General features: G+C 38.8%; 1 protein-coding gene across 6 annotated transcripts in view; it reads left to right on the top strand.

Annotated features, from left to right (window-relative positions):
- Positions 1 to 13,423, top strand: part of CDK14 (cyclin dependent kinase 14) — a 605,606-nt gene that overhangs the window by 485,268 nt on the left and 106,915 nt on the right. For all 6 annotated transcript variants that reach the window (XM_004457637.4, XM_058297008.2, XM_071215175.1 and 3 more), the window contains one exon: positions 1,145 to 1,193. In XM_004457637.4, the coding sequence (XP_004457694.2) occupies positions 1,145 to 1,193 (49 nt within the window). The remainder of the gene's footprint in view (positions 1 to 1,144; positions 1,194 to 13,423) is intronic.

Genomic DNA, 13,423 nt, shown 5'->3' with positions numbered 1-13,423 from the left:
ATCAGTTAAGCAAAAAATTTAAAACTTTGATGATAACAGCTAGTACTGGAAGACATTTGGAGAAAAGGACATACTTTTTCTATTGCTGGTGGGGAAATGGCAAATCACTGTCGAAAGCTATTAAAATGTAAAATGTTCACTTTTACTATTTACCAAGCAGTGCTACATCCACTGAAATGAAAGCATCAGTATGCAGAGATATATATGGAAGGATGTTTACTGAAGCATTATTCCAATGGGAAAAGAAACTGGAAACTACCCAAATGGTGATCAGCAGTGGAATGGTTGAATATATTATAGAACTACTTTTCTATGTTATACAGCTATTAAAAAATTTGCTGCCATCTAGTTTCTTGATTTGAAGGACTACCCATTATACATTTTTAAATGCCACAAAAAGTTTATGAGTAATTTTTATTGTACAATTCCATTAAAATATTAAAATCATATATGTGTTCATATAGATGAGGATGTGTGTTTATAAACATAAAGAAACGTGGAAAGAGACATGGCAAGATGTTAACAATTGTATCATCAGGACTGAAATAGGGAGGGCAGGAGGGGAAATCATTAATATCTACTCTGTATCTGTTTAACTTGGTAAAACAAACAAGTTACTTCTTTAATTTAAAAAATTTAATAATGTTTATAAAATGAAAAGTATAAATATACATTATATGACATTAGTAGTTTGGCTTTGAGCCTATGTAAATACCATATGGCATAAGAAAAGAGAGCCAACATTTCTGTACGGCCAGAGACATCTTCATAGAGGAAACAGCAGGTCTCACTTAAAGGATGTGTTAGTAGTCAGTCATTTATAAATCTACTTATGGTTCGGAAATTTGGCATTTGTGTTTCTTTTTTCAACTTAGTTATTCTAAGAAATAATTACTAGAAAAATGGATTATGAAATAAATCATCCTAGACAAAAGAAAACAATGCTTCCTTGTGGAAAATATTGTTTTCTTCTTGTTTTACTCTTTATAACTGCCCAGTCTAAAGATAAAGAAATTACTATGGCTAACAAAACTATGGCTAAAGCAAACATTGTCATCTTAAAACTTGAGTTTTCTTTAACATGCTTGCAATATATATATATTTGAAAAAAAGGTGATTTATCATTTTTTCTTTTTTATTTCAGAACGCTTTACCCTGTACAGCTCTAAAAACCTTAGACAAGCTTGGAATAAGTAAGTCTTTATATCAAATTTTGTTCACACAAGCTCTCTCTTTTGATTTTTAAAACTCTCTTGATAAGTTTGCCATGACATTCATTCATTCATTTATTCATTAAACAGCTCTTAAATACTATGTGTCAGGCATGGTGCTCAACCTGAGCCAACGCTGCATGAGGTTTTGGTTCTTAGAGTGATATGGCATTGCTTCAGGGTTGTAAATTTTTAAACTCATGGTCAGTGTTCTTGGTGTAAGGAAAAATGTATAGTATCAGCAAATTAATATTTGTAAAATGCAATCTCGTGAGTAACTTTCTAATCTAACGTTGGTGACAACGTTTGAACTAGATGAAATTGATCTTTCAATTTTTCTGTTCATCTGTTTTTCGTCTGTGTCTTATTAGGAAGCTAGGTATGTGAATCACTTGAAGTATATGTCACTTCATTCATTTAATTGCTGCTCTGTCATCTGACCTTGTTGAAAGTCTTTTATTTATTGGTTTCCAAATTTGATTACATTACCAAGCATCTGGGTTTTGCAAGTTATTCAGGTATCTTTTATTGCAAGCCAGCCTGTTAGTAAATAGTTGAAAGCAGATACTTGAGTTACCTCTTTTTAGATATTCATATCACATTTCAAGCATGACAATGGAGAAAAGGTAGCTAAAACTGCTTTGATTAAATAAACTATAATTCATCATAACATAGTTTTGTCTATGAGGAATTTTGTCTTCTAGTCCAGTTTTTACTTCAATATTAGACATCAGCAGTTATAAAAATACAAATAAGGAAAAGCTTTTTCATATAAAAAACATCTTTAATCAAATGATAGTATTACATATGATAGACAGCGTAGGATGGGGACTCGTGGAATGAAATACATTAAATTCTGCAGTGGTTTATTTGAAGGATTTGGCCGTTTATTTTGGTTTAATTCATACTTGAGAGAACACACTGTTCTAATTCTCACTGTCTAACACAGGGCCTCTTAATTGACATTTGAAGGGTCAGTTCTCCTCTGCAGAACCTGGGAGGCAGGTCCTCTGCTGGGGGCATTCTGTGTGTGCTCCTCACCCTGACCCACCCTTCCTACTTACCAATCAAGTTATTTTATACACCAGGTAATATATACAATATACATTTTCTACCTTAACTAAATGATCAAACACATTCCTCTTTCATAATTGTTCAAAAAGTTTGTCCAAACAGGTAACCACTTTATAAAGCAATTCTTGATAAAACAATCAAATCTCTAACCCTATCTTTAAGTAACAGAAAAATCTGGCAAATCTACACATAGCACTAGTATTTGAGAAGAAGGACCTCCAATTTAGGTAATTATCATTTTCTTTCCTGCAGAGAGGTAGAACTAGATGACCTTCAGAACTGCCCAGGAAAAGAAGTGGCAATTTCTATCCACTTAAAATAATCTGCAAAAGATCCAGGGCAGGTCTTTAGATGATTCTAAGGGACATTTCTTGTGTTGTTGACCACGCACTATTTCTCATGTGCGCCGAGGGACATTTCACAAATCTCCTGATCACACATCGTTTACGCCATGCCACACTGGTCATTCATTTCTGCACCTTGTATTCAGCACCTGCCATTTTAGGCACCATGACTGATATGTCTAGATGAATGGACTTTTGTCATTTTTAGTAACTTCTGGGATATCTCTCAGAAGGGATAGTTTTGCCCATCGACATCACTCTATCCCAGGAGAAAACTAGGTTATTTCAAGCCATTGCATCATTTTACTTCACTCTGTCCACTTTAAGAGATCACTTCAGAAATATTATTATTTGCATTTTACATGAAGATAGGATTTATCGTTTTTCTACAAAATAAAACAAGAGTTCAAATACTGAAAGAGGTATTATATTTTTATGTAAATTTTTTAAATCAGTTGGTAGAATTGTAATTTAAAAAATCTTTATCATTAAGTATGCTTTTGTTTTACAAGTAGTAGTTACTTCAGTCATTTAATAAAGAGTCCCACCCTTGGATTATTTTTAAAACATTTTAAGGAGAATTTAAAAGCTGAGCTTGAGGTAAGATCTTAAAATTATAAATGTGACTTTGTTTAGAGCCATGCTATTTTTTCAAGTTCCTGTAAGTCTTATTTTTTGTTGCCTTAAGGTGTTTTTGTTTTTTTTAAGATTTATTTATTTCTCTCTCCTCCCTGACCCGTTCCCTTCGTCTGCTCTCTATGTCCATTCTCTGTGTGTTCTTCTGTATCCACTTGCATTCTTGTCAGAAGCACCAGGAATCTGTGTTTTTTTTTGTTGCATCATCTTGCTGTGTCAGCTCTCTGTGTATGCGGAGCCACTCCTGGGCAAGCTGCACTTTTTTTTTTTTTTTTTGCATGGGGTGGCTCTCCTTGTGGGGCACACTCCTTGTGCATGGCGCTTCTCTATGCAGGAGACACCCCTGCATGGCAGAGCACTCCTTGTGCATGGGCCAGCTCACCACACAGGTCAGGAGGCCCTGGTTTTGAACCCTGGACCTCCCATGTGGTAGGCAGACACTCTATCAGTTGAGCCAGATCCACTTCCCTTATGGTTTTATTTCCAACTAACACTAAGTAATAAAATCATCTCTAAAAAGATTATTTAAAATGTTACATTCTCATATTCCGGTGTCCTGTAGCCTCTAGCCAGTTGGAACTCATTGTAATTTAGAAAGAACTGAGAATTCAGAGACATTACTTACAATATTAATTCTTTTTCCAAATGGACCTGTGACCTTGCAGCCATCACTGACATTCCAACATCTCTCACATCCAGCAGTGGAGTGTAGAATCAGAATAACTGCATTCAAAGACAAATAAGTGCCGGTTTTCTCCATTGCTGCTAGCTAATTTGTTTACAGCATAATTACTAAACTGAAGTTCTCTTGTAAAGCAGTAATAGATTCAAAATAAAGTGAGCTAATTTGCAAGGACTAATTTGAATTCAATTTAGATGGGTTAGTATAAGAGGGGATTAATATTAAAAAGTAAGTAGCTGTTCACAATTAAGTAGCAATGCTTTTAAAAATTTGTATTAAACCAGCTATTAAAGCTAATGGATGTGCTAACTTGCCTCAGAGAGCAAGAATTTCTTGAAAAATGAATCCTTAAGTTTCTTTGTATGGCTATAGCAAGCAGTATAGTTCATTTAGGTGCCAAGTCTGTCTGAGGTACTCCCATGCACTCCCCACTGACTTTATATCAGTAAACATGGGCATCATTTTGTCCTTTGAAAGACGTTTTTAGTTTTCTAAGGAAAATAAGGAATAATGGAGAAGAAAATATCAAAAGATCCAGCAGATATCCAAACTCAAAAGGATAATATGAAGAGTCTTATAAAGATTCAGAATAATAAATATATATTAATAAAGAAAAGAAGGTCCTCTTATTCTCTCATACTGGAAGTGCAAGATCCACAATCCTAATTTTGTAAAAACGTACTGTTTTTTGACTGCTTTCATAAATTCCTTCTCATTTCATTGGGGTTGCAAAGAGTCTCCCTATTTTTTTCCCAAATCACTCTATTTATAGTTGTCTGACAGTGGCATGTGTGCGTAATGAAGCAAACATTTCAGCCACTTGAAAGATCTTTTATTAATTTGGCTGGAGATGAGGCCCTAGTGTATGCTCTCCAGCAAAGTTGAGGATAAGGTTCCAGGAACACATATGGTTATTTTGGAACTTTTTAACAGCTGAACAATTTTGAGATTTAGAAGTAGCAAAAAGAGAACTAATAAAAAAAACCGCTGAAGTTACAGAAGACAGATCTGGAAAACACAGGTTAGGTCGTGACTGGTAAATGGAAGCACATGCACAGGTTTGAATAGGTCAAGGTTAACCTTTTCCTGCCTACTGTACCCATTTGCTCTAGTTTTGGTGCTTATGATCCTTCCTGTTAGTTATGGACAACTGGTATTCTCCCAAGAACTTATAATCAATACAGAAATATTGTAATGAAGCTACCTTTATGGGAGTAAAAAAATAAAGAAGAATAAAACATTTGCCTGTGAGTGTTTGAATATACTAGCAGAGTCACAAACCCTAATTTAGAAGATTTAGAAATGTTTCCTAACTTTGTGTTCTTGAACTTTCCTTGGGCTATTTTATCTGATTGAATGTTTAACCTCCAGATCATATTTTAAAGATGATTTGACTAGATAACTGTGTTGCGTGTGCATAAAATATACTTTAAATAGTATCTGTAGAAAAATAGCAATGTCACTGCTTATATAGGTGGTTCTATATTTGTCTAGTTCTCATATCACATGTATTCTATTAAATATTTAAATATTAATAGCTTCCTTCTCAAGAAACACAAAGCTCCTGTTTCTCAATCTGCCTAATTGTTCTAAGCTGATCTAATATTTTCTAAAATAATAGTATATACTAAAGTGAGATATAGCTTTAATTTCTTTGCCAGTTTAGAAATATAAGTGGAAAGAACAGTTACTGACGCTAGGTGGAGCAGTTGAGTCAGATCTTTAGATCATCCTCCATTTTTTTCATCGTTGATCATTTTTGTTATAATTCTGTTTCCTTGAAAGGAACCTTTTTTTTTTTTTAATTTCATTTAGTGCCTGGATATTTCTTCTCAAAATATTTTCAAAGAAATTACACTTTACATCATGGGTTCAGTGAGGTGACAAATTTACGCTAAAGCAGACACTTTGGAATTCCAACATCTGAACCCAAAAGATGAGCCACAATTTGACTGCCTAGCAACATAGATTCAAGTACAGCATTAGGAGGTTCCGTCGGGTATAGCTCCCACGTCATTCTGCAACCTTAGAAATGTTCCCCTCCGGAGGTTTCCAGGTGGGGTCTCACGGCCATGTGGTCTGCCGGGCCTCAGCCTTCCCCCTTTCACTGCAGTAATCTGCCTCTGTAGAAAGAAGATGGGGTAAAGGTCTGACGCTGATATGGATTGGGGGCAGGTGCCAGGGGGACAAGGAGGAAGCTATCCAAGAGAATGTTGGCAAATTTGCGAAGGGCTCTGATCACTAATAACAGCAAGAACAAAAATACGATAGTATTTGAAATGTAGCTCACCAAAGGACTAACATATACTTGGTGCTCCATAAACGATCCCCAGTGGGGGAAATAATAGTTGTGATGGGGGTAGTGGCGGTCATTAACATTTGCACAGCCTTTTTCAGTATAGAATTTGCTTTCATATACATTGTCACAACCTCACAATCTTGTAAGGTAGTCAGGGCAGATATTACTGACTCCATTTTATAGGTTAAAGTAAAAACCAATGCTGTTAAAAATTGTAACTTAGAATTTATGCCCCACAGTGAGTCTTGTGGGGAAAAAAAAACCCATTAACTAAAAAACCCTTAAATTTGTGAGGGCCTTTTGGTCCCACTACAGCACTGGGAAGGAGACCTCTCCTGGGAATTGAGGTCATTCCCAGGCCAGGTTTTAGGCAGCAAGAGAGCTGGGAAGGAATGGAAACTTGATTTCTTCTATCCTGGGGAAAATAAGTGCTTGCAGCAGACTGACCACCCACAGCATCTACTCACTTAGGCCACTACTGCGCCACTGCTGTGTAACTTACCGTTAGGATGAAGGCTGGGTTTGTGACAATCCGACAGCCACCCATTCAGTCCTTGCTACTGAGATTTGTCACCTATTCGACATAACTCCCACCACCCACAGGAGGGTATCCACTATCATTTTATGTCATTGCCAGATTTCTTGCCCATATCTTTCTTTTTGTAGCAAAGAATTCACTGTCATTAGTAATCCCTTGTGAGGGCTGAGGGCAGGCCCCATGCTGTTGGTTATCAGTTGGACCTGAGTTTTTTCTTCCACTTCAAATAGAAAATACCATCTTCTCTCTTACTAGTTGGCAGTAAGTACCAGTCTTGGGAGTTGGCAACAGCCATTATTTTTCATCCTTTCAGATTATGTTTGGGGTGCCTTATCCAAAAGTACACACTTGGTGTAGCTAATGCCTTCTTTCTGCTACCCAGCTCACTGAGGAATAAAACCCAACCAACCAAGCTTCGGAAGCCACTCAGAGCTTCTGGGAGCAGGTGGGTCATTTGTGTCCCTGAAAGGAGGACAGTCGATTGGGCTTCCTTGAACTCCTCCCCAAAACCAATTTCAGAAGTATGAACTTCTGCTTCTCCAAAACATCGAGTGGTGTATTTGTTTTCTCCGGCTTAGTGGCTTAAACTTAAGGGCAAAAACAACACAGATGTGTTATTTCATGGCTATGGAGGCCAGAAGTCTGGATGGGCACTGCTGGGTTCTCTGGTCTGTGTCTCACAAGATTGAAATCAAGGTGCCATGCCTGAGGTTCTGGGGGGGATCTGCCTCTAGGCTTATTCAGGTTGTTGGCAGGATTTCACTTCCTGGCGGGTGTGGCGCTGAGCCCCCATTTCCTTGCTGGTTGTGGCTGTTGGCCAGGGGCCTCGTGCCGCTCCTCAAGGCCACCTGCCTTCCTTGTCCCTTGCCGCCTCCATCTCCAAACCAGCGACCACTCAGAGTCCTCACAGTTCAGGTCTCTCTTCTGCCTCATCTCTTCTGCCCCCGTGTGAGAAAGTTCTCTGCTTCTAAAGCCCGTGTGATTAGATTTGATTAGATTGGGCTCACCAGGATAATCCAGGCTAATCTCCCTACTTTAAGGTAACCTTAGTTACATCTGCCAGGTCCCTTTGGCCATGGAAAGGAGCATACTCATGGGTTCCAGGGATTGGGGTACGGGCATCTCTGGGGGCTGTTCGGCCTAACACAGGAGGAAGCCGAGGTTTCCTAACCAGCAGTGCGTCGTGGGCTGAGGCAGAGCAGAGGCAGACCCAGCCCTAGCCAGGTCAGGGACAGCTACTGTGCCGGTCCCCAGCCCAGCAGGTGACAGACCTAGGCTCAGGTGGATCCCCATTGCCTAGTTCACGGTAAATATCCTCAATATTGTCTATATCTGCACTGCCCAGTGTAACCATTAGTTCCATTAGTTCCAGTGTAACCATTATAAGGAAGCACTTATAATGTGGCCAGTGTGACTCAGGGACTGAATTTTTTATTTTAATTAATTAATTTTTTTTAAAGATTTATTTTTATTTATTTCTCTCCCCTTCGCCCCCTCCCCCAGTTGTCTGCTCTCTGTGTCCATTTGCTGCATGTTCTTTTTCTTTGTGTGTGTGTGTGTGTGCTTCTGCTGTTGTCTGCGGCACGGGAATCTGTGTCTCTTCTAGTTGCGTCATCATGCTGCATCAGTTCTCCGTGTGTGCAGTGCCATTCCTGGGCAGGCTGCACTTTCTTTCGCACTGGGCGGCTCTCCTCATGGGGCGCACTCCTTGTGTGCGGGGCTCCCCTACATGGGGACACCCGTGCGTGGCAGGGAACTCCTTGCGCGCATCAGCACTGCGCATGGGCCAGCTCCACACGGGTCAAGGAGGCCTGGGGTTTGAACCGCGAACCTCCCATGTGGTAGACGGACGCCCTAACCACTGGGCCAAGTCCGCCGCCTTAATTAATTTAAATGTATTAAATTTAAATTTTAAAAAAGTGTAATTTAAATGTAAAAAGCCACATGTAGCTAGTGGCTACCACATTGGGCAGCACAAATGTAGATCAACCTGTGGAATATTCATGTTTTGAAAGTGCTCACAGTGTAATCAAGTGTAGGTGCCTGCTGCTTTGTAAACTCTAAGCTAAAGGGTGCTTGTATTTTGCACCCAAGTGCCTAGAGATCTTGCTTTATATTTTCCTTCTCTCCCCTACCTTTGATTTGTAAGCACTCCGAGGGGATAATCGCTCTGGAGTACCTAATAAGTGTAATAAAGCTGCGGGAGGAATAGTGGAAGTATCAGAGCACCTCAAGCAGGCATCCCACTCCCCTCACAGAAGCCCTGCTGTTCCCTCCTGAGGGCTCAGCCTGTTGCAGGCAGCTCTCTTCCTTTCCCCTTCCTGTGTTCTCGCTCGCTCGTTCTTCTGTTGGGAACTGTTAGGGGTTAGACACACAGCTCTCTACCCTTTATGAACTCCCTTAAGAATTCACCGCTCTGCTGTTGCTCCCAGCCCCCTTGATCTCCCATAACTCTACTCAGAAAATATTGCAAAGGCTCAGCTTCCTTTTCACCACTGATGAGCCGCTGGTGAGAAGGGCTCCGTTTTCTAAATAAGCCGCCCAAGTTGAGAACCAGGCCTTCCTCCCCGGGCCCTATGGGTGCATATCCTAATGCTTACGCTTCAGAACATTGAAAATTGCCATCTTTTAGACAGTACATTCAACACAAATTACATTTTTCACTGCTTTATTTATAAGAATCACTGGGTATTTGATCCCTTTTTTCAATAATTATGTCATTTTCTTTTGAGTAAGAAAATATTTATGAATTTTGTGAATTACTGGCCTCAACATGTAGCATGAATATAAGTCGCTGGAGAAAGATAATTTTAATGTTATATCCTCTGTATTCCACTCTTTACCTTGGTTGATTGTCATGAAAATTAAGGTTGGACAAGGAATGTGGGTAGGTCAGGGTAGAGCATCCTCCTTCTTCATTTGGGGCAATCGTCTCTAGAACCACGTTCCATTTTCACCCATTGTGAGGATGCATACAGTAGGCAGACCATGCATGCTGATACACGCACCCACCAGGTGCTGTGTACACAGGGTTCTGTAAGCTTCTGAGAATGTGCAGTCAGTAAATAGTACTGATATGAACCAAAAGAGGGCAAAAAAGAGGAGGGACACAAAAGCTAATTATTGCCACAAATCACAAGAAAACACCTGTCTTTTCTCCAGGTGCCTTTCGAGACAGTGAAACCAGAAAAATCATTGGTATCAGAGGAATCAAGTTACAATCCCAGATCCATGTGGAACTGTATAATGTTCAAGAAGCTTACTAACCTCCCTGGACCTTGGTTTTCTATCTTTAAAACAGGGATATTAATAACTCCCTGGCAGGAATATTGTGAGGCTTAAACAATACATGAGGGTGTGCTGTAGGTACCTCATCCAGCATTTTGCACTGCTTTGGGGAATGTCCACTTCTCTTCTGCTTTTCAGCAGCCCTGCCCCTCTGCCAGTCAGAGCTTTTCATTCAGTTCTGAGTAAGTGATAGGCCTTGAAATGAGAACCACTCCTACATAGAAGCCCAGGCATCTTCTGGAATGTCCCTCCTACTTTTCTAGGTGCATATGCCGAACTGCTTGGTCACCAAATTTATTTTAATATTTCTTACGTAGGAACAAGAGTCCTTCCTTCCTCCTCTCAGTTCCTTCCTGAGAGTGATGTGTTAAAAAAAAAAAAAATAGCATTGTACATAATTGAAGTAAAACTGTGATTTATTCTAATCTTGAAACAATCTACCAGACAGGTTTCCTCATTAGAGTGAATGAAATCCATAGACAAATCATTATTACCAAGTTCATAGAATCTGTTAGACCTCTTCCTAGTAATGCTATTTGTACATGGGCTGATCAGGAAGCCTAAAGCAGGGGTGGTGGGACTTGGGGTGTCCACCTGACCTCGTGGTTTTAATAGTTATTCTAAAGGTAATTCTTGCTCTACATGATGTGTCAGTGGGGGAGAGTAGATGATTTATCTCTAGAAAATGGCCTTGGTGTACCTGTCCTCTCTAGCTGAGAAAAGGGCACGGGATTCCAAAGGTGGCTGGCTTTTTTCTCTCGGACACTGAGCTAAGTCCCATGTCACGTCATTATCTCCACCACAATAGTGATTTTTAACAATGGATCTCATTATGTTCTTAACAAAAAGAAATATATAAAAATGCTTTAGATACCCACATACACAACCTCCCAAATCAATCATTTTTTAAAAATCTTACTCCAAAAAGCATTTGTAGGCCTGCTCAGCATTTTCCAGATTTCAGAAGACTCTATTGGAGGTTTTCAGTTGAAATTATATAGTGTGGATGTGTGTATGTTACTACTTACACTGTAAATGAGGTATAAATGAATAGAAATATTAACACAAAAGCATCAATATTCTGGCCCTAGTTGCAGTGTTATATAGTTTATCTTTGTATATCTCTATGTGAATGTTCTGTTTGTCCTCAGCTGTATTTAATCCCTCAAGACTTGATATACAAACATAATGCGAAATCCAGAATTTCCTTTAAATTATTCAAATCTCCCAATAAGTGATTTCCTACTCTTCCTGAAATGGAAAACATTCGATCATAAATTCAACTAAATCCACCATCATCTTTGTGATGTTTGTCCAGCTAAATCCTTTAGTGACTAAACCAATAAACATACCAGCTGTGTGTGTGCCTCTGTGTGTGTTTATGGCACGACTATTGTGGAAGAACCAATTTGAAGCAAAGATGAAAGGTATTTCTCATTTCTTAGGCCAGATTTTTAACCACACCACTGCTGCCAAGGTTTAAAAGATTAAATTCTTAGCAGAGGCAAAATCATGTTATATTCCTTTAAATGCATTCGCTTTTATTTCCCAACTCAGGGCTGAGTTTAAATATATTGAGTTTTAAATCAAAACTGATATACTTCAGAGATGTTGGTAAAGGCTGTCAACCACATTAACCATTTTTCTGCCTCTTTCTTCAACACCCTTTCCTCCCTGGTTAAAACAAAGGAAGAATGATTTTTGACATACATTAAGATTCTCCAAGAAAATGCAGTCATAGGACTATAACACTGTTTATGAGTTTTCATATGTATGTCAGCTGAAGAGTTAAGACTTATTAGAAGATTAGAAGATTATAAATGTTGATTTTTCCTCATCTTGATCCTAAAGGCTTTCAGACACACAGTTATAACCATCTACTTCCCCCCTTTTTTTTAATCATACCTTCACAAATGATCTTATTAATTTAGGTGTAACTGAACTCTCTTAGGTATGCATCTTATGTGCGTGTATATCCACATGGCCTGCAGAGGGCAGCATGTTCTGTAAAACAGGTTAGGGGACAATGACTTATCTCCATCAAATATGTGAGATAAGAGCTGATTCTTAAAAAAAAAAAAAAAAAAAGTACCATATCTCTGCTAGAGCAACCAGAGTTGCCCTACACTTTGATTATCTGCTTCTGACTGACAATTCAGATGTGTGATTTGATCCAGCTACTTTGGAGGCTCCTTAAGGATTATACCAAGTGCCATGCCTTTGCCTCCAAATAGAACTAAACTCATAATTTTATTTATGAAGAAAAATGCAAAATAGAATTCTCCATTTGCCTCTAGTTTCATGTCACCCTTGACAAAGGTTTAGAATTTGAGTCAAATTTTACTTCAACTTTCAGCTTCATTTGGTGGCCAAATGAAGCATTATCCTCCTCTCCCAGAATTCTGCTTTACCACATTCCTTACTTCTAGGTTGTGACACCTGAAAGGATTCTGTTGTCTCTTATTTTTCCCAAGGCAGTGACAACCACTTTCACAGAGACATCTTCCAGCTATTATGAACGTTAGGCCCAACCATCTTTGAGGTTGATCCCTGACTCTACTCTCCCTTTCACAGCCACATTCACTGATTTTTCTCCATCCACTCTCTCCTACTCATATAAAGAACCAGCTTCTCCCAATGCATAAACTACACCATTCCTTTAAAATAATTTAGAAATCCCCAGAAGCTACAGCCAATCCTTTAGGGATATAAAGCACTGCCCAATATATCCTTCTGCAGTGATGTTTCCATATTTGCAGTGTCCAGAATGGTAAAGCCACTTGCCTCAAGTGGCTGTTGAGTAACTTGAAATGTGACTGGTGCAATCAAAGAACTGAATTTTTTATTTTATTTCATTCTAGTCAATTTAAATTTAAATAGCCACATGTGGCTAGTGGCTACAGACTGGGTAGTGCAGAGAAGGGCAGTTTAAAACAGATGTTTTTCCGGAATATATTGTGTGATGGATTAGGTTTTACAGCTAAAGAACTACTGCCAAGGCTTTTATTTTCTAACATTTCTTTCTTATATAGCTGTAAGCTTAAATCTAAATCCTCTGACTCTGCCCCAGTATTTACTTTCTCTCAGAATATCTGAGAGGTTTTTAATTTCCAATTTTTATTTTATGGGATATTGAACATATCTCTCTTGAATATCCAGAAAATAGTTGCAAAGCATGATATTGTGGCAGCAGCGATTCTGCTGGACACTGCCATTTTACTCTCTAAGCTTGGTCTACCTGTTTAGTTTTTCCTACATATACAAATCAACTTAGAAAATGTGCTAAAGTGTGTCAAGCTGCATATTTCAATACAGTTCCTAATTTGGCTGTATATATGAAACAGCTGTTTA

This window comes from Dasypus novemcinctus, chromosome 5 (assembly GCF_030445035.2).
Source record: "Dasypus novemcinctus isolate mDasNov1 chromosome 5, mDasNov1.1.hap2, whole genome shotgun sequence".
Taxonomy (NCBI): Eukaryota; Metazoa; Chordata; class Mammalia; order Cingulata; family Dasypodidae; genus Dasypus; species Dasypus novemcinctus.
Note: the sequence above shows the minus strand (reverse complement) of the source record. Positions and strands in the feature narration are given on the sequence as shown.